Raw genomic sequence first — 25,310 nt, forward strand, 5'->3', positions numbered from 1 at the left:
GGGTCTTAAGCCTGCTAAGCAGTTTTGCATCTATTTGCCTTTCCACTTGTTTTTCCTCCTTTTCTATCAAACTTATACTGTTAGAAATGGCATTTCACAAGGATGTTTTTCTTCTCTTTCCCAATAATATAGTCCATGCATCAACTGCCTTGGTATCATTTGAGGACATTTTTAGAAATACATGTTTTGGGATGTTACATGAGACCTTCTAAGTAAGAAACTTTAGTGCTAAGGCCCAGCAATTTATGCAACCTAATGACTTTCAGATTTTAGCATGTATCAAAATCACATGAAGACTGATTGATGTAAGCATTGGTTCTCATTCCAGAAAACTTGAGGCACTAAGCATCCAGACATGATAAATTGCATGACTAGTTCTATTCTTTGTTCCTGTCAGTGACCAGGCCCTTGACATGTTACTGTCTAGGTGCATTTCTCCTACATCCACAGGAACTGCAGAAACTGTTTTCCTTCCCCTTGACTTTCAACTTTCAAGCCACAGGTCTTGCTTTTATTCCTGATGTGAAGACGGCTTGAAAACATTTGCAGGGTTTGGCCTATTCATGAGTACCTGTGCTCTTTCTAGGGGACAAGCCTGGCTAACCTGCCTGTGGCTCCAGGTTGGAGATTGTTGTTCTAAGCTGGTACATTCAAAATATTTAGAGAAGTGGGACTTTCATGTCTTCAGTTCACTTTCAAACTGCTCAGTAGATATATAATAAACACGTGTATGCTTCTGGGCACACATAGAAAATGAGGGAAGAGATTGTGAGTATTAAAATAGATGAGGCAAAATGTAAACAATTGGTAATCCCTAATAAAGATTGTGGTAGTTTCTCACATGTTTAAATTCATATCAAAATTATCTCCTGAAATATGTTAAAAATACTTTTTAAACTAGAAATATTTAACCTGTTAGTTATACTACAGACTTCTAAATTTGTTAGGCTAAACTTTTGATTTTGCTCAGTTTTAAAAGCTTGTAGAAACAGTCTACAGTTTTTGATAATGCAGTTTAAGGGCTTCTGATTTTATGGTGGTGTAAAAGCAATACGCTTTCAACAGAAACCATACTTTGATTTCGAATTTTGATCACTTAACAAAACTAGTGATATGTAGATGCTATGATACTCTATGCTAAGGCAGGCAGCAGTGAGCCTCAGGTCTCAGTCAGCAATGACATCCTGAGGATAAACAACAGACACTGTAATGTACTTTGTTGCCAAGCTACCAGATTCAGTAGAGTAGGTGTTATATTAATGCATTTTGAAACTGTGACAATTTCAGTTTCAGAGCTTGCTTGGATTTAGCCAGCCATATATGCACTATTTTGGGTTGGTGTGTGTGTGTGTGTGTGTGTGTGTGTGTGTGTGTGTGTGTGTGCGCGCGTGTGTTAGTTTATATATATGTGTGTGTGTGTGTGCATGTGTATATACTTGTACACTATGATACTTGATTCAGACTTACTCAGTAATTGTTAGAACTATGCCTTATGTTCTTCTGCAGTGATACTCTTGAGATTTCTAAGTTACTGTGTATACCTATAATTTGTTGCTTTTTATTCTTGAGTAACATTATTTATTACCTGTTATAGATCCACCACAATTTAACCACATTGAAGGATATTTAATGATTCTAGATTTGAGATACCACAGCTAAAGCTATAACAAAGGTTCATATCCAGATTTCATTTCATAAATATCCAAAGGTATTATATACTTAACACTTAGGGCTGCCCTTTAAAGTTTATTTTGAAAGCAGTTGATTTCAAACTTCTAGAAAAGCATTTTACTTTCAAGGGCTTAAAGCTCTTTATATATATATTAAATCAAAATAATTAGTGTAGGCTGACCTTGAACTCTTCTGCCTCAATTTCCTGAATGCTAGGATTACAATCATGTGTCACCGTACCTGGCTTTTAAGTTAAAAGTCCAAGTAGCTTGTGGGACTCAAGGTAATCTATTAACTGTAACATCCCTCCACCCCCCCCCCCCTATCATCAACAGTTACGTACTTCCAACACACAGTGCCACATATTTCACCATTCCAAAACAGTGGACCAAAGCAACTCTGAACTCCAGCAGGGTTCCTGTAGCTCCATGCCTGAAGTGGCTCAGTCTTTCAGCTCTGTTTCCTGCATCACATCTCTCTCTCTCTCTCTCTCTCTCTCTCTCTCTCTCTCTCTCTCTCTCTCTCTCTCTCTCTCTGCCTGTTTCCATTTCCTGTGCACATTTCTCCTTGGGGGAGATCCTGCAGCTCTGGCACCCCTAATGTCTCTGGGGTCTTCAACACAAAGCCTCAATTTCACAGTTGACTGCAAATGCTTCAGTGGCTTTCCTTAGCTGTAGAGATTTTGCAACCCTTTATACTTCTTGACTCTAAAGCCAGGCCACATGGACAGCGCTACCAAGTTTGACTGCCTGCTTCAGATGGGGCTGGCCTCCTGGAATCACATATGCAACAGCTTCCCTTCATTGCCTTTTTGGAACAGAAATTTTTTAGACCATTGCTTTTTATAAGGTGAAAGCTTTGTTGTGTCCAAAATGTGAGATGTCTTCAGGAATAGAATCTAACCTTCAGTTTGTGGAAGGCAATCAGGGGCAATGGTTGTAACCTGCTCAGGAGGTTCTTAGATAGTTTGTGACTTTTTGGAAGGAGCATTGTCACCCACATGGCATAACTTCATTTTATATATACATATGTATATCATACATTCATCTCCAGGATCTAGCTCGATGAATGTAGTTCTCATCCCTCATTAAGGAAACGTTGTAACAGAGATCATTATAGAAAACCACAACTTGCCAAATGCCAAGTTTGGAACCCAGTCACCACATACAACTCCTGCACCTAATGTTCACAGATCATTTTGGAAGAAGGGATGGAAAGATTGTAAGAACTGTAGGGACAGGGATTTTGTTGGGATTTTTTTTTTGTCTCCTGGAAATGTCAGAATCTATATCCATATAGTCCGTATGGCTGCCTGAATGTGATGACCAGTAGAACATACTAATCTAGAAGGAAGGAAGCTTAGATGTCCTCAACCCAAGGACAAAGAATTGAAGGCAACAAAGAATGCTAAGTGGTAGAAGTAGTCTTTCCCAAGGAAGAGCACAGCAATTGCTTATCCAGTGTCAAATAGTCAACCCTGAAAACATTCACACAAGTAAAATTATATAGACTGACCAGGATGTATTTAGATATACACACATTTCTGTCTTCTTTCTGTCTTCTCTCTCTCTCTCTCTCTCTCTCTCTCTCTCTCTCTCTCTCTCATGTGTGTGTAAAACAACAATTAATAAGGCTATAAGTTTGAAAGAGAGAAGATATATATGATGTTTAAGAAATGGAAAGGGAAGGAAATGTAGCTATATTATAATCTCAAAGTATTTTTAAAATATGCTTATATGTAGTATATTTCATATGTATTTATATCTTATTATATTATATGTGTATCATACATAAATTATAAGCATTTATATATTAATCAATATGCGTGTCTATGATATTAACTAAGCATAAGATATATAATTCCCTTTGACTTTTTCAACCATCCTTTGGTATTTTTTCCCCTTTCTCTGTGTTGTCATTTCCCCCGTACCCAATCTTTCCCATTTCCCTGTCATTGTATGTGTCTTTGCTACTACATCCACTGTGGTCCCTTTTTCCTTTACTTATATCTCAGGTTATTCTGGGCTGTATACTCATGTCTATGAATTCAGACCTAGGGTGGATCCACAAATAAGAAAGAAAATAAGCTAGGTGTGGTGGCATACTTCTTTAATCTCAGGAAGCAGAGCCAAGTGATCTCTGTGAGTTCAAGACCAGCCTGGTTCACATAGGGAGTTGACTACATAATGGAACCTGTCTTGGAAGGAGGGTGTGAGGTAGGAATGAGGGGGAGAATAAAGAGGGAAGGGGAGGGAGGGAGGGAGGGAGGGAGGAAGGAGGGAGAAAACGTAGCTGAACTCTCTGTGGAGTAGAATGTCAAGAGGAGCAGTACAGCCGTGGCATGATAGGTCTCTCTTTAGCTTTCAGGGGTTTCCCAGGGATTCTCCACCAATTTCAATCTTACCAACAGTGAATAATTGGTCCTCAGTGGTCACATCCTTGCCAGCATTTGTTTCCAGCTGTTTTCTTGATCTTAGCCATTATGAATGGTATAAGATGAAATCTCAAAGTAGTTTTAATTTGCATTTCCCTAATAACTGAGAATATTCAACACTTTTAAAAGTATTTCATAGCTATTTTTGAGAACTAACTCACTCTCTCTCTCTCTCTCTCTCTCTCTCTCTCACACACACACACACACACATACACACACAGTCCACTTTTTAATTTAATTTGGTTGCTGTTTTGTTTTGTTTTTGTTCTTTTTGTTTTTGTTTTGTTGGTTGGGTTTATTTTCCTTTGGTGACATAATGTCAGGTCTCATTATGTAGTTCTAGCTGTTCAGGAACTCATAAAGATGCCTCTGCCTCCCGAATGCTGCTTACTTATTTTATTGATTCTTTTTTGAGTACTTTATGGTTCTGAGTATTAATCACCAATCAGATGCATAACTGGCAGAATTCTCTTCCACTCTGCAGCCTTCCTCTTTACTTGATTCTTTCCTTTGCTGCATAGAAACTCTTTATGAGGTTCTGTTTGTCTATTGTAGGCCTTAATTTTTATATATTGGTTCCTTCTCTCCCATGGCCACTTGGTTACTTCTTCCAAGTACTATGAGAGCCTGTTCTCGAGCTGCCAGTGTCTTCTAGCAGTCTGAATGTTTCAGCGTTCACATTGAAGTCTTTGGTTATATAAAGTGGATTTTTGTTTAGGTCAAAGATACACATCTAATTTCATTTACTTATTTAATTTTACATATGGGCCTTCAGTTTCCCCATAGGTGCTGAAGTTTCACATTCAGAGAATTAACAAAAATAATTAAACTTGTAAGTAAGTTAATTGTCCAGAATTAAGTATACTTAATATAATCTGATAGTGGTAAAGATAAGTTAAATTACTACATTGAGTCCAGATAATTTAATATTACAGTTCAAATGGAAAGCGCTTTATTCAGTTTGTTTTCTGTTCCCTGTGTAGTAGCTAATTGTGTTAAAATGCAGTTTGAAAGCGAGGTTGTAAATACCGGTACCTCCCGTACTGGGGAGGCTTTGGCAGGAAGGACAGGGGATTCTACTTCAGAATTTTTTATTTTATATATGTGAGTACATTGTTGTTCAGATCCTATTGCAGATGGTTGTGAGCCACCATGTGGTTGCTGGGAATTGAACTCAAGACCTCTTGAAGACTAGCCAGTGCTCTTAACCACTGAGCGGTCTGTCCAGCCCAAAAGAAAGAAATGTTTTAAAACATAATTTGAGAATTTTTTTTTTGCATCCCCTTTTCTGTACTTGTAACTTTTGCTTAGATTTCTTATACAACAAAAATCCTCTGTTGATGTGATAAGGTTTCTTTTCTTGAGCATTTCACCAATAAAAAAATAACCCTCTATCAAATATTGTGGACTAAGGAAATTACTAACAACCAAGAACATTTAAAATCATACATACATACATACATACATACATACATATATATATACATACATACATACATACACACACACACATACACACACACACACACACACACACATACTCACTCAAGTCATCAGGTTTGCCCCATAAGCACTTGTATTTGTTGAGACATCCTGAGATCTTGTTTGTTTTCTGAAACAGGGCCTCAGTATGTAGCCCAGGTTATCCTTGAGCTTTTGGTCTTCCTGCCACTCTCTGCCTTCCAAGTGCTGAAGCTATACTGCATGAACCACTATTGCAAAAAAAAAACAAACAAAAACAGTTTAAACTTCAATGTAGAAAACATGGGTAAGAGCAATTAAAGGAAAATGGAGATTAGTCAACAGATACATACATTAGAGACCACAAGAGTCAGTGTTATAAATGTCATTTGTTTTCTAATTAGTATACAATTTGTATATTTATCAGTATTTCAGTAAACGTTTTAGAAATTGTCAAGATGATTATTTGTAGACTATAATAAATGATTATAATCTATATGGAGATTATAATTATAAAATTTCTATATTTTTATATAATATAGAAAAACCCTAGAACCAGACTGATTTTTTTTTTAAAGAGCAACCAATATTGTCTAACAGTTCCTAATGACAAAACTCACTAGAGTGATAGTAATCAAGACAATGTGATATTTAAAGGAATCGAGAAGTAGGACACACTCCACATTTGGAAACTGAGGGGTTACAACATCATAAACACTGATCAGTCTAAAAAGAAGGCTGTTTTTATCAAATATTGATGTAATAACATATAGATATCCATATACAAAACAGAAAAACTGAAATTAATTTTATACCTCACATTATGCAAAATACAAGAAACATGGGAAAATTTATTATAAGTTCATGTTAAGTAGAAAGTTCTTATAACACCAAGAAGTACTACTTATAAAACAATAAATTGATGAATTAGACTTAATCAAATTAATATTCAGTTCTTCAAAGACCAATGTTGAGAGAGAATGAAAAGCTGAACAAAAACCAGAAAATATCTGCAAATATTTATATTTGAAGTTCTGTACAAACTGTTCTCAAAATCTGTATCTAGCCTCCACTCTAGAGTTGCGCGCGCAACTCACACTCTCTCTCTCTCTCTCTCTCTCTCTCTCTCTCTCTCTCTCTCTCTCTCTCTCTCTCAAAGGAGGAATGGTTGGTTAGACTGGTGAAGAGGTGTAAGTACTAACTGGAGTTATCAGCATCGAAGTGCTGATTTTGGTTGTTTTTTTTTTTTTTTAATGGCAGCTGAAGGAGATCTCTAGGGGAATGAGGGCAGGAAGATGGAAAGGAGCAAAGTGGGAATCCCAGAAAAGCGAGCTTGCACAGTCTGTACTGCTGTGGTCAGTTGTGTTGTCTGTTGTGACAAGTGATGAGTTAACAATGTCGCTTTGATGACTGACTGTTGTGAGATGTTTGGAGAAATGATGTGAGTATCTAAATGTCCAAGAAAGGTTGGGATCAGGGTAGACAGCTGAAGAACTGCATGATAATAATTGGGGAATCAGATTTTCCTTTTGTTTCATTGGGAATAAGGAACATCAACACCAGGTCTGTATGTCTTGCTGATTAGAATGATTTGGTAATAAGAAAACTTGTACAAAAGGCTTGCTTGAATGGTATCTTTAGATCAGGGAGAGAGATTGTGTGTATGTAATATATGATGGTTTTTTGCGTTGTCTTGCAAAGGTTTTTTTTAAGGTAATTTTCTTAATGTTGTTAAATGTGTATGGGTGTTTTGCCTGCACGCATGTCTGCGCACCTCTCATTTGACTGGTGCCCATGGAAACTAGAAGAGGGAATTAGCTCCCTTGGAACTGGAATTGCAGGTGGTTGTAAACCTCAGTCTGAATACTGGGAATCAAACATGGGATCTTTTGGAAGAACAACCAGTGTTCTTAACTGCTAAGCCATTTCTTCAGCCTTTGATCTTATATCTTTAACTAAAATTTACTAAAATATCTGAATCTCATCCCATTTGTTGTCACAGTGAGCTGTATTAATTAATGAATTGCACACAGATCTGTGCAATATTAACATCAAAAATCAAAGTAGCCACAGTTTCTTGTAAAGGTTTGTAGGTCAAAGGTTGGCATGACAGTCCTCCCTTGAGTTAAAGGCTAGTCTGAGTCAGATATTGAGACTCTGCCTCCAAAATATGAGAGGGAGGGGGAGGAGAGGAGGGGGCTCTTAAGACAACTAGTTGCCACAAAGCTAAGACTATTTGTAATCTATTAATACAGAAGTTACTGTATATCCAAGTTTTTCTTAATTTTACATGCATCAAAAAGGCTTCTCTGTGAGAGTGCTTAAACAAAACATTACACACTTCATCATTTCTTGCTTTCTAATGATGTTGAGTCATCAGTTTGAAAAAAATTGGCCAACTTTCCTCACAGTAGTTTATTAAGTCTGAGTTTTTTACTTTCCCATTTACAATAGTTGAAAGTGTGCCCTCTTGTGGTGCTCTTAGATTGCAGATTAAATTTCCTATTGTTCAAGTATGTTTTGCTTCAAACCTGAGAGCTAACTATTTACTGTTATACTTTTAAAGCCAAAACTTAATTAGAAAGAAAGAAAATAGTGGATTTATTTTGCACCGCTAATACTATTTCTGTTTAAGAAACAACCTTTTACAATAGTCTTAATTTGGGGGAGCAGAGCATATTTTTCTTTTGCAGTATTAAAAAGACAAATTATTTTTATATTGGGGGAAGATAGACTAGCAAAGCAAACCATAGTAGCACTTTGACACATCTTCTATGAAATCTTTTTAATTTAATTTATTTATTTATTTTGAGATGGTCTCTTATAGCCCTGTGTAGCAGAGAGCATCCTTGAATTCCCAGTTTCTCTGCATGTACTCCCAAGTGTTTGGATTGCTAGCATGTGCTTACCATACCCTATTCATGAGGTGCTAGGGATGGAACCCTGGGCTTCATGTATGCTCATCAACCATTCCGTCAACTGAGCTACACCCCAAAACTCCGCTCTGTCAATTTTAAAGATATTCTGGGATTCAAGACTAGTTTTTCCTGATGTAGTTTGTATGTTTATATATTAAGATGGCTAGACTTTTGTCTAACTACTTGCTTCTAACTATATTCAGCTGTAACTATTTAAAGTCAGTTCACATGAAATAATTGGGGGGGGGGGGCAGGAAAGCAAGCAAATATCAAGGCAAGTGTTTATTGTTTTGCTATTCGTTAGCAAGCACAACTTCTTTTTAAACCGCTTTGGGAAAACTGAAAATCCCAGCCTGATTTGCTTAGTAGTAACTTTTCCCTGTATAATAAGTTCAGTAATATAAGTGTACCCTTCTAGGTTGAATCTGTACAGTTCATTATACATATTAACATAAAGCTACATGATTTAGGCACATATACATATACATTCTTAGTATGTATTGTGATGGCTGCAGGGAGCTACTAAAAGTGAAGCAGATGTCCCAAAATAGCTTTGTTCCATTTTATACTTTTCTTACCTAATGATGGTAATTTGGAATTTTAGAGAAGCAGAAATGTTTAAAAGGAAGTAGATTTTCACAGGAGGTGCTGGTTGATAACTTTGATTTTTGAGCTAGGATTTGAGAAAGATCTATTGATCCATGGATGAGTGAAATGTGAAAAAGAATCTGTTCTTGAGTAGTAGATGGGAAACAGAATCTGAAGGGAGATTGACTCAAGTGAAATGACCGAGTAGTCCAAAGTAGATTATTTACTTAACCTCTACACTTATGAAGAGTTATATCCCACGTATTTTCCAAATGGACTTGAGGCCATTTATAAAATTAAATGTAATATTAACTAAAGTAATCAAATATATGAGGGTGTATTGTGTGCCTGTGTGAGTCCTGCCGGTGCAGATGTGTGTGAGGACCAGTGGTTGATATAGAGATGTCTTCAAAACTCCTCCCACATTTTGAAGCAGGATCTCTCAGTGGCCTTTGAGCTTGCCATTTAGACTTCGCTTGCTCTTCCCTCCGGGATCTACTCTTCTGCCTAACCCAGTGCTAGCCTACCAGCAGGCCAGCAGTTTACCCATTCAGCCCTCTCCCTAGCCTTAAGATAGGATAGTTTGGGGCCTTTCCTACACCTACCCCCCCCCCCCCCGCAAAAATTTACATTAACAAAGAAGAAAAACCACGTCAATTAGTTAAATAGTCCATATTTATGAAATTTGGATCAAAGATCAAAATAATCTTAAATAATCACATAGAAGCGAAGATTTTAAAGTAAAAGATTTTTTTTTGTTTTGTTTTGTTTTTCAAGACAGGCTTTCTCTGTGTAGCCCTGACTGTCCTGGCACTCGCTCTGTAGACCAGGCAGGCCTCGAGCTCAGAAATCCGCCTGCCTCTGCCTCCCAAGTGCTGGGATTAAAGGTGTGCGCCTCCATTGCCCAGTGAAGCAAAAGATTTTAAGTACAGCATCAGATATTTGTACTCTATTCTTTGGCAAGGCTCTAGTAGTGCAGTGTATCTTTGTATCCTTGCTTTTTATGCCTAAGAATATAAAATTGGCTTAGAAATACCTGTATTCCGGCTAATTGTGGTACCATAGTTCTATAATCCTAGTACTTGGCAAGCTGAAGTAGAAAGCTTGTTGAGTTCAAGGCCAGCCTGGGCTACATAAGGAGATCCTATCTTCAAAATACATAAATAGGTAGGAAGATAAATGGATATCTTAAGCATGAAAGAAGAGGAACACTCAAGATCAGATCCCAACTCTGTTTAACTACCCATGTAGCCATAACTATTCAGGTCCTAAGACTTAAGTTTTAATCTGGAGAATAAAGATAATTGTTATGATAACCTTCTTATGTTATAATTAGGAAAGATATGTGCCTGGTCAGTAAGAAGTACTTAAAAACAAACATCTACGGCATTGTTCCCTTCCTCGTTTCTGCCTTTGCAGATTTAGCAGCCTTTATACAAAATGCTTGGTGTCAAAGCTATTGTGTATTTTGATGTTTAAGTGTGGTGTTTCTTTGTTTTGTTTTAGTTTGGGAATATTTGTATATATGTAGTGAAGTATTTTGAAGATGAAACCCCAGTCTGATCATAAAACTCATTATGTTTCATATACCATATGCACAAAGCCTGAAGGTAATTTAAGCAGTCTATTTTTATCTGCCTGTGCTTTACCTACTTAGTCTGTGTGTCTATGTATGCCACGCATATGTGCCATGACACACATGTAGAGGTCAGAGGAAGCTCTGTAGAGTCAGTTCTTCATTTTTTCTACTGTTACACAAGATCAAATTCAGGTTGCCACAGGCTCAGAAAGTTATCTCACTAGCCCAGATACATCTGTGCTGAAATTGTCACTGTCACATGATGTCAGGGATGGAATTTTCCCCTGTAGCATCATGTCAGTGCTGAAAAGCTCCAGTTTTTTAAACATTCTGTATTTTTATCCTGTGTTATGTATAGATTACTTCCTGAACTAACCCTTGGTCTTATGGGGTTAGTTAGTTATTTTTGTGGTGCTGTCATCGATTGTACTAGGCCTTGAACAGGCTAGTCAATAACTCTTACCATTGAGCTAGTAGAACTGTAATTCTCACTAACTTTGTCCAATTCTTAATCACCAGCTTCATACTTTAGAAATCTCCAGTTAAATATTACATTGATATTTTAATCTAGATTATTTAAGTCCCAAATTGGACCATTTTGCATACTAACACTGTAGTTTTCTCACAGAACTTTTTGTTTTCATTCTCTTTCACTACCACCCACTCTCCTTTTTATTATTATATTATTCCTAATTAAAATCTTAGCAAGGATATGGGCAGGAGAGAATCAACATTGTGTGATATACTCTTGGAAGCTTTCCTTTCTGACCATATACTCTGATTCTTTAACATGTGGTATAGTCCCTTTTGTTTGCCTAGCATAGTGTCTATGACCCAAAATTGATATTGGATACTTTTTCATGAAGGTCCAAATAGTGTATAAATGTTTGTTGTGCTGGGTGTCACATACAACTCAGGAAGTAGTTTTATAGGTTTGTGTGAACTATTGAGCAAATCTAACTTTTTTTAAAAAGATTTCTTATATATATAATATATATTATATATATTATATTATATATATACTCTGTAGCTGTTTTCAGACACACCAGAACAGGGCACTGGATACCATTACAGATGGTTGTGAGCCACCATGTGATTGCTGGGAATTGAACTCAGGACCTCTGGAAGAGCAGTCAGTGTTCTTAACTGCTGAGCCATCTCTACAGCCCCCAAACCTAACTTTTAACTGCGCTTTCAACAACATTCGAAAATAAATGCACCGTATTTGTGTGTGTGTGTGTGTGTGTGTGTGTGTGTGTGTGTGTGTGTGTGTGTGTAAATATGATTGTCTGAGATAACATAATAAGCAAAGTATAGAAAAAATATAGTAAATAGAAATACACTTTTATTGAAACTTACTACATGCTAAGTACAAACATAAGTATTTACATCTTTATATATATATATATATATTAATTCATCTCATTTCTCACAACAAAATTAAAACAATTACCTGTCTTTTACAGAGATAAGGAACTGAAACACAGAAATACTAAATAATGCATCTGTGGTTTCCCAGCATAAGGGTTTAAATAGCCCAGTTTTTTCTTCTTTGACTATATGTTATGACTATGTTAATTACAGATTTTAGTTATGCACAATGTTCATGTGTTTGATAGCCTGGATTTGTGCTTGCTGTATGACCTCAGGCAAATTCTTATCTTCTGTACATCAGGCTACTCATCAAAGATTTCATGAAAGTGCACTGAAGTAAGCGGGTTTTAAAAGATAGTAACTGTTATTAAAAACATCAGTTATCTTTTCTGCCCATTATTTACTACAAAAGTGTTTTACAACATCGTGTTGATATATGTGTAGGTTTGAGCCATGTATATAAGTAGTTCTTCAGGATATATTCCTATGTGCAGGGGCTTGCATGTGAGTGTGGGTCTGTGCACATGTGCATGTATGGAAGTTAGAAGACAGCCTCTGATCTCCCTCCCTCCCTCCCTCCCTCCCTCCCTCCCTCCCTCCCTCCCTCCCTCCCTTTTTTCTTTGATATAAATCAGGCTGCCCTCAAACTCACTGGCACCCACCTGCCTTCTGCCTCCGGAATGCTGGAATGGTGTTTCACCCCCTCACTCAGGCCACCTTTTTTTTAAACGTAGATTTTTCTTGTTCCCCATATAGGCTATGATGACCGGCTCGTTGGTTCCAGGAATCTGGAACCTATCTCCACCTCCTCAGCACTAGAATATAAATGTACTCCACCACACCACGCTTGAAAAAAATTGTGTGTGTGGAGGGGGGGATGGATATGTGCATGTGTCTGAAGTCAGAAGAGCCCTGCTGTAGAGTTAGAGTAACAGGTAGCTATGAGCCACCTGGTGTGGGTGCTTGGGACGCATCTCAAGTCTTGTGGAAGAGCAGCAAATGCTCTTAACAGTGGTGTGTTTCTAACACCCATACAAGATTGTTTTGTTTTGTTTTTGTTTCTTTTTTTACACAAGTGCTGAGGTTAAATTCAGGTCCTATACCTGTGCTACAAGCATTTTACAGACTGGGTCATCTCTCCAGTTGCTGTTAAGGATATTTTCTAAAAGGAAAATTCTTGAGGCAAGATTACACACGTATTTCAGGCTTTGCTAAAAGATACAAAGTCCTCCTCAAAAATCTGTCTGCCATCAGATATTTTAGTGCAAACCTATACCAATTTGAATATTATAACTTTTGCTAATAGCTTTATTTGCATTTATTTTGCTTACATAAAGTTTGAAAGGAAATTAAATGAATAAAACAAATGAGTCTTTGAAAAAAAAAATCCATGACAAGTACTTACAAGTTCCTTCAGACTCATTATAATATGCTAAATTACTAGGTAATATCTTCCCATAATTAAGCAAACTTTTAATTAAACAACCACAAGCCATTTTGAAGATTTATTATTTCTTAGTATATTTTGATTTATTTATTAGTATCATGTTTTTTTCCCTATTTTGTATTAGCATTATTTATTTCTAGTAGCATGTAAATAATTTTGGGTGGACAGGCCTAAGAATTATAGTAGATTTGTTAGATTATGTGCCAAGACATGTTCCTTCTCTTTTTAAAGATAGGGTCTCATGTAGGCAAGGCTGACCTCTTAGTCATAGTGTATCTTAGGGGACTGGAGTTACAGATGGTTTTGAGTCACTTGTCGGTGTTGGGAATGAAACTTGGATCTTCTGGAAGAGTAGTCATTGGTCTTAACCTAGGAGTACTGTATCTTCATAGACTTAACACTTCCTAACAGAAAGTAACATTTCCACAAATTATTTTTGTAAAATCTGGGGCTATTGTTAAAATTCTAGTTCTACTTCCACCAAATCCTTGTCTTCACACTCTTGGATTCCTATGACGTTAACATAGTTGAGTGACACAGTGCACTTTTTTCTAAAATCATTTGTTGACAATGTACTTAAAGTCTTGCTTGCCGTGTATATACTGGTGTGTTTGTCCCCATTTTCTTGTATTCCACTTGAACTGATGTCAGAGTGTGGAAATGCATGCATATTTCTAAGAAAAACTAGTCTTATGGTTGGTTTTATTATTGTTTCTGTATGTGGTTATTTTGGGGCTAACATCCTTAGCTCAAAGTAGGATCTGTTGTGGATTACATTGGATTTGTTGTAACAAAATAAAGTCATGTACTCCCCCAATAGAACCCTCGCCTTACTGTTTTTAAGTTCCCCTCTGATTTAAGTCTGCTTAAATATGGCAATTTACATGTACAACAACGCACTATAAATGAGTAATAAAGTATTTTTGTGGTGTTCTGTAATTAATTTGCATTCAATGATTTCTTTTCAGTAATTACTAAGGATACATTGTAACTTTTCTATTGGCATAAAGTTAAAACAAACACATTGCTCTTTAGTGACCTGGACAGGGTTTTAATTTCTAGTTTGTATTTTAAAGTGTTTGATATTGATGCTAAATGTGTAGTGTTGCTTAAATTTCATTGGTGACTCTTAGAGTATCAAATTGATTAATAAGGGAAGTCCATATTGGAGCAGAAGGGCTAAAGTATAGGCAATAGTATCTTTATTGTTTCTTGGGCTATTTCTTCTAGTAGCTTTCTACCCACAAATTTTGTTAGTAAACCATCAAGGAAAGGTGTGTGTGTGTGTCTGTGTGTCTGTGCGTCTGTATGTGTTGTTACTTAGCCGCCCACTAATAAGTATATACACGTAATACTTATTGAAGAAGATAAGAAAGATTGTAAGACAGGATAGCTCTTACCTTTAGAAAGAATGAGGCGCTGTCCTTCTGTTGGATGGCCCTATGGCTGTTCACTCTGGAACTGCCAAGACATACATCTATACTTTATGTAACTTGTTTGCCTATATTTAGATTGTAAAACCTGGGGAAAGATTCTTAGTACTACATATCTACTTAAAAAATATTTTTGTTTGGTGTGTCTGTGTATGCACATTTCAGAGAATAACATGGAGTCAGATCTCTCCTCCTACTATATGTGTTCCAGGGACTGCACTGGAACTCAGATTCTCCTCAGGCTTCCTGGCAGTTGCCTTTACCTGTCGAACCATTTCACTTGCAAAATTGAGTTAAGCTATATGAATAAGGAAAGTCACTGTTTTGAAGTTTACAACTTTTAAAGGTTCTCTTAAGAGTAACTAGTAAATACAGTGTTGAAAATGGAAACATTTGAACTAGAAACAGTTTCTCTGATGGAGGCTTGCTTGAGATACAGGGTTTCAGTTCCCAGCCCTGAAACAAACAAACAAACAAACAAACAAACCCCAAACCAATATTAATAATACAATATACTATAGACGAAACAACTTTGTTTTTTAGTTTAGCACTGTGCTGCAGTTGATGTAGCACATACAAAGTAATTTAATAAAAGCATGTTTTAATTAATGCACAGATTATTGTAGTGTTGTATTGTCTTCCGTACAAAAATGTTACTGAAGCCCTAAATTGAAACTGAGATAAAATCTGGGGATTTTGAAAAGGGGAAAATGTTCAGTTTTGCTAGTTATCTTTCATTTATGTGTATATACATTTTTTAGAGAGTATTTTATTATAAATACCAAATACTTGAGGCAGTTAAGTTTTTTGAAAAACAGTAAAAATTGGGATGATAGCTCAGCTGATAAGAGTATTTCCTGTTCTTGCAGAGGACTCAGGTTCAGTTCCCACTACTCAGATGGTAGCTTACAACCATTTGTAGTTCAGGTTCTGATCCAACACCCTCTTCTGACCTCTAAAAGCAAACACCTCATGGTAGCCACACACACACACACACACACACACATTCATACATAAAAAAGGAGTCGGAGAGAACACTAATGTATGGTTTTCTCCATCCATTTGTGGTTTTGCATACTGATTGTATGATTTTTTTTTTTATTAGTAACATGCAGTCAGTTGGAAAGACTAAGAGGGTTGAAACTTAAGCAGTCTTGCAAGAATGATGTGAAACAAGCTACACATGACCTTGACACCTGACTGTAGTTCAAGAACTTGAGAGCATGGGCAGAAGAATCACAAGTTTGAGGCTATCCTGGTTAACTAGTGAGACCATGCTTTAAGAAACTGGGGAAGATGGACAGGTGAGATGGCTCAACGAGGAAAAGCACCAACCGCAAGCCTACAGTCCTGAGTTCAGTCCTACAGACTCTCACAGTGGAAGGAAAGAACCTACTTTCGCAGATCATTTTCTGATCTGCACACACATCATTCATAGCAGGCACACAACAATGCACGTGGACACTAAGTGAACAAATACTAATAATAAGGTATAAACGGGGGGCGGGGTGAAGGACATATCAGGTGTGTCACAAAGGAATATATAGTGATTTACTGAGAAAATATTGGGCAATAAATGTCATAAATTCAGTTATCCTAAGGGGTAAAATGGTGGAGTGAAAGTGTGCTTGAATTGTAGGATTTAGAATAATGGAAAATAAAAGTCTACAAGGATCCAAAAGAATCTGATGCGATAATCTTGGTAGGAGGGAAAAGTCTATTTAAGAGAGTGAAAAGGGAACTAGAAAAGAAATTCAAACCAGATTATTAAGTAAAAATTTTATTATATTTAGAGCAGTATATTTACCAGAAGTTAAGAAACAGATTCTGGAGCCAGATTTTGTCATTTGAATTACAGCTCCAGTAGTTACTTTAAACTCACTTTAATTTTCTCATTAGTAAAATGTAGAAAAGAGTAATACTCTGCTGTACCTGGGTTGTTGTGAGGCCTAAATTTTAATGTATACAAAGCATTTTGCAGTGTTCAGTGTCTGGCAAGGGCTATTTATAAGTGACTTGTGAACAAATAGAAGCTAAGATTTTTGTTTCTCTCTGCTACTCATATATTTGACATAGTTCCACAAATAATTATATGGTTTTCTTTTTGCGTGTGTTACAGAGTTTGGGAAATGGAAAGTAATGACAGCTGGCACCTGAACTAAATACTTTCCTAGGCAACACCATTCCAGAACTTCAGGATGAATGGGGATATGCCCCATGTCCCCATAACTACTCTTGCGGGGATTGCTAGTCTTACGGACCGTAAGTTTGGATAACTTATCTATCTGTTCTGTTCGTTGCTAACATTCATTTTTTGAGACACCTAATTACCTTTAATGTCATATATAACAGAAAATATATATTTGATTGGTGTACATGTAAAAACAGAACCTGAAAGTATTCTCCAAGAGTGAGAATTTGATAGCCCACATTACCTAAATTCTAGTGGTACTGATTTTTTAACATCAGGTTGAATTGTCTGTTAGAATTTGTTAACTGTTAGAATATGGTATCAATATGAGAGCCCGTGTTACTCTGAACACTAAGGTATTAAAAATTATTGTCAATACTTAAGAAATTTAGTTAATATGATTTTTAAGGCTTCCTATTTTGGTAGACATTTATTCTTTTTCTTGGGTGATATGAGATCCCTACATCCTCCTCCTTTTAGCATAGGAATAGTGATAAAGGAAAGGCCAGAAAAATGAAAACATAAATACCTTTTCTATATGTAAGATATGAAACTTTGTAATAATCTATGAAAAAATAACTTATGTAGCTTCTAGAACTATCTTCAACAATGCTCAGAGTCCCTCCCTGGGTTTGGTTGTTTTTTTGTTGGTGGTGGTGGTGTTTTTTTTGGTTTGTTTTTTTTTTTGTTTTTTTTTTTTTTTTTGGTTTTTTTCCTGAGACAGGGTATAGCCCTGGCTGTCCTGGAACTCACACTATAGACCAGGCTGGCTCGAACTCAGAAATCCACCTACCTCTGCCTCCCAGAGTGCTGGGATTACAAGCATGTGCCACCACCACCCGGCTCCTCCCTGGGTTTTGTTTCTGTGCTTTTTCAATTGAGTGTAAGAAACTTGTATCACTAGAAAGTTGGTGGTTGGATTTTTTTTAATTCTGCAGAGAAACTTTGAAACATGTTTTAGTTTTTGTTACTTGTTGTAAGGTGAAAACACAATCTGTATGGATGGAAAATTATATATGCTGCTGGACTTCCCTTTGTTTTTTCTGTCTTTTACCTCTGGTATATCTCACATTTTTAATGCTCATCTTCCTGGTAAACTCTATGCTAATTATATTATGGGGTCAATTAGAAATTAACCCCTAAACATGATACCTATATTTTAGTTGGGTTTCTTAACCTTTAGGCAAATAAACAATTCACATTAAGTCTACTTACATTAAATAGTGGGATTTAAGCCACAAAATACTCATTTTTTTCTTGTTTGCTATTCAGAGTAGAATGGAGGGAGAAAAGAGAACTATTTAGGAATTTATGACAAGAATTTGTTATTGTTCTTCAGGAATGTTGTACTCTGAGTATTCTATTCCTGTGAGCTATTTGTCTCTATATTCTTAAGCTCTTAAAACATGTATTGGTTATCAATGTGATGTAGAGTCAGGTATTGTTTTTGATGTATTTGTCTAAGAGTGCTACTGATCTGTTCCATCTTATAGATAAGCTACTTTCTAACCTTATCTGTCAAATTCATAGTCTGTACTGGCCTCTGGTGTTTTGGGAGGAGTAGTTTCTTGTTGAGATTTTTTTCAGAGTAAAAGTAATATTTTCAGTCAACAGTTATGAAACTTATTTTTAGTCTTACAATTTACATAAACACAGATGTGTATATAAAGACTTCTCACAGTCACTTAATTACTAATATTCTGCTTTATTCTAAATAGTCCTGAACCAGCTGCCTCTTCCGTCTCCTTTACCTGCTACAACTACAAAGAGCCTCCTCTTTAATTCACGAATAGCAGAAGAGGTGAACTGCCTTTTGGCCTGTAGGGATGACAATTTGGTTTCACAGCTTGTCCATAGTCTCAACCAGGTATCAACAGATCACATGTAAGTACAACCAACTTTTCATCTAACAGTAGAATGTTTTGGTCTTACAAAGAAAGATCAGTGTTTACTTCCAACGTTATTTCCAACGTTTTCAGATTCATGCTTTTGGGGTTCTGTTTGTCTTGTTTTATTGTTGTTTGTGACAGGTATCCCAGGCTGGCTTTGACCTTGCTCTGCAACTGATGAGATTCTGGAACTTCTCTTCCAGAACCAGTTCTTGAGTTCTGGTGTTACATGTGTGCACCATGCTGACTTTCTATGGTGCTGAGAGTCAGATGCAGTTTCATGCATGTTAGGTATTCGCTCTGCTAGTAAAGCTTTAGCCTCTCCTTGTAACCCACCCTGGCCTAGGACCCGCTGTCCTTCTCCTGCCTCAGCTGCCCAAGGACTAGAATACATAGAAGCCATCATTCAAGCTCATGCTAGCCATCCAGTAGTTGGTGACGCAGACCTAGCACTCAGGAAGCAGAGGCAGGCAGATTTCTCTGAATTCTAGGCCAGCCTGGTCTACCTAATGAACTACAGATCAGCCAAGGCTACTTAGTGAAACTCTGTCTCAAAAAAGAAAGACAAGAAAATGTCCATAACCAAGTGGGAGTATAGCCAATTTTAATGTGACATTAAAGAGATTTAGGAAGGCCATAGTCATTGTGACACAAGTATTGCAGCGTGTGGCTTTACAGATCTTTTCCACTTGTGGAAATGATTTTGATCTCATCTGCACAGAGATTTAAATGTGCTCATAAAACTTGTCTCTCCTTTTCTAATATTGTTAGAGTAATTAAAATTTCTATACATAGGAATATACTGATTATAACAAGAACTCAAAATTTAAGTCCCTGGAAAATAAAATTGGTTTGCATTTGATCATAGGTGTCTTTTTTCATATAGTAGAATTTTAAAAATAAAATTGAGCTAAACAATAAGATTGTACTTGATATGTTTGTCACTACAAAAGCAATGCATACTTTACAGACTTGACAACAGAAAAATGTATTTAAAAGTAAACTCTGGGTCCAGGGAGATGGTTCAGTGGGGGTAAAGTGCATGCTGCTCAAGCCTGAGGACCTGAGCTCAGTGTCCAGACCACATGTGGGGGGAGCAGAGAGCCAACACAAAGCTGTGCTCTGATCACCTGAGCTCAGTGTGCAGACTGCATGTGAGGGGGAAGTAGAGAGCCAACACAAAGCTGTGCTCTGATCGCCACATCTCTGTCAGGACATGGGCATGCTTGTACGTGCACATGTGCACACCACACATAGATGATAATACAGTTTTCTCAAGTAAGGTCTATCACTTTTATCCCATTATAGCCTCTTATTAAATAGTATTTGTACACCCTTCTATTCTTTATTAATTTTAAAATTTAAAGATTCATTACTTAGAGAAAAGATGAACCATATTAGGTACAGTACATATTTGGGGGCAGTTTTCAAATTGACTCTGTTGAAATATATATTAAATATGACTTTTCTGATGGAGAAACTAAGAATTGATTGCTTACAACCACAAGGAAGTACAGTGTTCATATTTTAATCCCTCTAGAAATTTCACTGTCTAGATATTACACAGTTGCTTTTGTCTATACACACTCTGCAGTATTTTCTGAATATTTAAAAAGGTAGAAAAAAGGCACATAAAAATTAGAATTTATAGGAAGTTCCTTTAAGATTATCCCCTGGAATTTATTGAACCTTACTGTTAGGATGTTATCTTTTAGGTCTTTACTGTTAGATCCAATTAGTTTCCGTGCATACATGCATGCTTGCCCAGGGTGAGTGTGTGTGTGGATGTCAGAAGAAAACTTACAGACATCAGTTCTCATGTCTTCCACCATGTTGAAGCAGTGCAAAGTGATATTCAGAAAGTAGAGACTGCTATTATGTAACCATGAATACTCCAGTGCCTTCTGATCTCAGAAATTAGGCAAGGTTGGGCATAGTATATTCAGATTGAGACTGTAAAATTAAAGACACTGTTTCTAAATAGGCATGTCTAATTTAATTTGCTAATTATTTAGATGATTACCTGCATAAGATAGAAAAATCACATAACCTGTATGTCTCCTCTTAGTATGGCAATATTGCATATTTCATTGGAAGAACAACTCTTTGACAGTCAGACTCACTTGTATTCAGACATGAGGGAAATTCAACATATTACAAGTCAATAGCAGTCCAACATCACTATCACTTCTGTGGTTTTCATTAGTGAGTAGTATGTAATAGACTCTGCTTGTTCAGTTTCCTAAAATTAACATGAACATTTTTAAATAAACTCATAGTTCCATAAAATTGTGATTCCAGCATCCCTTTCCCCAGAAAGGTAAAGTGTGGGATGTTGTGTAGGAATTCCTTTTTTTTTTTTTTTTTTTGTTTTTTTGGTTTTTTGTTTTTTTGTTTTTTTTGTTTTTTTTTTTTTTTGTTTTTTTTTGTTTTGTTTGGTTTTTTGGTTTTTTGGATTTGGTTTTTTCGAGACAGGATTTCTCAGTATAGTCATAGCTGTCCTGGAACTCACTCTGTAGACCAGGCTGGCCTCAAACTCAGAAATCCTCCTACCTCTGCCTCCTAGAGTGCTGGGATTACAGGCGTGCACCACTGCCCGGTGTGTAGGAATTCCTTGATAATTTCGTTTCTTCTGGGGATTGGATGTTTCAAAGTGTCACATGACTGAAGTCACATGTTTTTATTCTGCGAATCTTAAGAAGTCAAGCATGGTTATAATTAGTTTTTCTTCAATTCCAGAGAACTGAAAGATAACCTTGGCAGTGATGATCCCGAAGGCGATATACCAGTCTTGTTGCAGGCCGTCCTGGCAAGGAGTCCTAACGTTTTCAGGGAGAAAAGCATGCAGAACAGATATGTACAGAGTGGTGAGGCTCTTTTTATAGTGCTTGTTGAACCCTGTATCAGAACTTGTTTTACATATGATTAAATTTACTTTCTTTAAGAATCTGGTTTCTCATATACAAATGTCTGTTCATATTTTAAATCAAGCCTACAGTGAGAAGGAAACTTAATAATATTCTTGTAGTTTAATATGGAATTAAAAAAAAACTTTGAAAGTTTTTTCTTAAATATATCTTGAAATATATTAAGTGAACTTTAGAAAATTTCGCCGAAGGTTTGGAATCTATCAGTAAATTTTTTTCTAATCTATTTTTATTTCATGTACTTTGGTGTTTTGTCTCTGTGTTTGCCTAGGAAAAGCATCCCCTGGAACTGGAGTTTAGGGACAAGTTGTGAGCTGCCATGTGAGTGCTGGGAATTAAACGTAGGACCAAATAACTAGAGTACAGTAGAAGACCATAGCAGTAATGAAAGGAAATAAAGCTGTGCATTCTGAAAGCGCAGGAGCTAAAAGAGAATATCAAGGTAGCTGGTTACAGAAGTGGGAAACTGGAGAAATGAATGGCTCAGGAGTTCATTAAAAGCATATACTATTCTTTGTTTCCTTAGATGTTTATGACTCCATTTACCTTGTACTGACTTCTGTAAGCAGCTACATTCAAATGTATATAACCCACACACAAAAACACATGCATGAACTAGTTTTTAAAAATAATGTGAATAAAAGTTTGAAAGAAGGCACAAAAGAATTAATAAGTTTAGGAGAATATAAATACAATTTTGAATAAATCAGATCATCCAAAAATACCAATATTAATTTTTTTTAAGATTTATTTTTATTTATTTTATTTATATGAGTATACTGTAGCTATCTTCAGACACCCCAGAAGAGGGCATCAGATCCCATTACAGATGGTTGTGAGCCACCATGTGGTTGCTGGAAATTGAACTCAGGACCTCTGGAAGAGCAGTCAGTGTTGTTAACTGTTGAGCTATCTTTCCAACCAACAATATTACATTTTGTAATCTATATTTTTAGTATAAATTTAGATAGAAAAATCATAATAAGTTTTACAACATTTAAGTTACATATTTTATGTTTAATTCTGCATATAGTTTTAGCTAAACTGTATAGTTACTATTTCTATATATCCTGTTTTGTGAAAAGATAAAATTTGTTAATAGTTGTCATTGTTAAAAGCATTTTTCATAAGAAAAATCTTTTGTGTGGCTGTGTGCTGTGTTGTGGGTATGCATGTTCGTGGTCAGGCATGTGTGCGTATCACAATGTTTTGTGATTGTTCGCATTTTGAGCCAGAATCTCTAACTGAGCTTGACGCTCATCAGCCAGCCTAGGCCAGCTGGTTACCAAATTTCAGGAACTCACCTATCTCCACCCCTTTACTGTAACCCTAAGTGTGTGGCCACAGCCACCATCTTATGGATTTTGTGGATTCTGGGGTTCCAAACTCAAGCCCTCATGTACTTCCCCAACGGAGCCATCTCCTGTCCTTAGATAGATACCTTATTCTATAGACGGAACTAAACTCATAGCTCTTTGGAACTTTGAGGTAACCAGAGAGGATTCTTCTGATTTTATTTGACTCATTTAAGTAGCCATTACTTTTAAACTAGTAATTTCAGCTTTGCCTCAGTGGTGACTTAATTAAAACGATTAATTCCCTTCTTATAGTACCGCCTTCCCTGTTCAACTACCAAAAAAGAGGACAATCAGGAACAGCAGTTACAGTTATTAAATTATTAAGTTAAACTACTTTGTTTTGAATTTTTTAGTGGTAGTCTTTGAGGTGGTCTTGAGCCCTAATCTCATTCTGCTACTGACTGTAAAACTATACTATCTTCTGTAGTATTACTGGCAAATAAACATATGCCTTCTGTTTGAATATTTCTGATAAAAGGTACTTTTCATATGACAGCAAGAAATGAAATTTAGGAATATTAATTTATTGATTACAGTTCCCAGAAAGTCATATAAGAAAATTCAAAGTTAATTGCAAATTTTCTCTCTGATTTAATTAACTGAATTTTTCTGCTACTTTTTTATTACAAAATGCCACTTATGAATCAGTCAAGCTGCAGAGGTGGTGCTGTGGCTAACAACCCTTGCTGCTTTGAAGATAGTCCGTGTGTGGTTCCCAGCACCCACAGGGTGGCTGGCAACTGTAACTCGTGTTCCAGTGAATCCTAGCCCACAAGGGGACTTGGCACACGTGGCAAACATGAACATGCAGGCAGATATTCATACACATAAATAAAATAAAGATTAAAAATAAGTATTAAAAAATGAAAGCTAACCATGTTTTCAATTACTATTGAAATATTCTTATAATCCACACTAAGTAGCAAAAAAGTTGTTTTAGAAGAAGAAACAGGAACATCATGCTTTGTTAATAGAATTTTGGATAATTCGCAGGAACTCAGTTTTGGTACATAGATAAATAAAAACGTAGGTATGAAACAATGTTGTGAAATTAAGTTCCTAAGCATAGGGGAAGTATATGTTAAAATATATTTCTGTATAATAAAACAGAGGCATATATTTAAAAAAGTATATAGTATTTTTATAATATCTAGGTTAAGTGATTTAAAACTTCCTTTTCCTTCTAAGTCTAAATAATAACAGGATATGAATGTGAATTTGGAGATTTTAGCTCAATGGTAGAGAACCTGCCTAGTGTATATGATGCCTTGTGTCAATTCCTAGTTCTACAAATATCAATGACATCATCTCTTATTTATAGCACTAGACTAGTGGTATTAGAATCATGTTTTTATAAAATTAATTGTGCTTGAAATTTAGTTTTCCTAGTAGCTGTCTATATATTATTTCCCCCAAAATAAGACCATTCCGGAAGAACAGAACTTTTAAACATTTTAAAAGGAATGAGTTGAGTCTTTATAGTAAAAAGAAAATAATATTTAATGTTTTTTATCTTTTGAGCAGGAATGATGATGTCTCAGTATAAACTTTCTCAGAATTCCATGCACAGTAGTCCTGCATCTTCCAATTACCAACAAACCACTATCTCACATAGCCCCTCCAGGTAAATAGATACTTATGTATATGTTATTTATTAAAAAGTCTGTGGTAAATGAATATGCTTCTGTGACTAGCAAGCACATACACTTAAATATTCATGAATTATCTATAAATAAGTAGTTCTATGCTTCCTGGTCCTTATGAACATTCAGCTAAAAATGTTGCATGTGGAATTACTATGATTACTAAGTAAAGGAGCTACCATATATTAATTGAATTTTACATAGCAAAAGAGTTTCATAAAATAAATGATGTGTTTGAGGTAGTAATGTAGCTCCCTGACAGAGTGCTTGCCTAAGATGCGCAAAGCCCTGGGTTTAATGAGTTAATTCCCAGCAGCACTACCACTGAACACACACACACACACAAAGTACCATGTTTGGTGTAAGTTCGCTGTAAATAGCAAAATTTGGAAGACAG

At 36.2% G+C, this 25,310-nt stretch overlaps 1 protein-coding gene across 3 annotated transcripts in view; it reads left to right on the forward strand.

Annotated features, from left to right (window-relative positions):
• The window catches only part of Nipbl (NIPBL cohesin loading factor), a 164,313-nt gene that overhangs the window by 52,191 nt on the left and 86,812 nt on the right, over nucleotides 1–25,310 (forward strand). For all 3 annotated transcript variants that reach the window (XM_052159946.1, XM_052159944.1, XM_052159945.1), the window contains exons 2-5: nucleotides 17,025–17,167; nucleotides 18,815–18,980; nucleotides 21,725–21,852; nucleotides 24,795–24,894. In XM_052159946.1, the coding sequence (XP_052015906.1) occupies nucleotides 17,104–17,167; nucleotides 18,815–18,980; nucleotides 21,725–21,852; nucleotides 24,795–24,894 (458 nt within the window). In that variant the 5' untranslated portion in view covers nucleotides 17,025–17,103. The remainder of the gene's footprint in view (nucleotides 1–17,024; nucleotides 17,168–18,814; nucleotides 18,981–21,724; nucleotides 21,853–24,794; nucleotides 24,895–25,310) is intronic.

The sequence above is a fragment of the Apodemus sylvaticus genome, chromosome 16 (assembly GCF_947179515.1).
Source record: "Apodemus sylvaticus chromosome 16, mApoSyl1.1, whole genome shotgun sequence".
Classification (NCBI taxonomy): Eukaryota; Metazoa; Chordata; class Mammalia; order Rodentia; family Muridae; genus Apodemus; species Apodemus sylvaticus.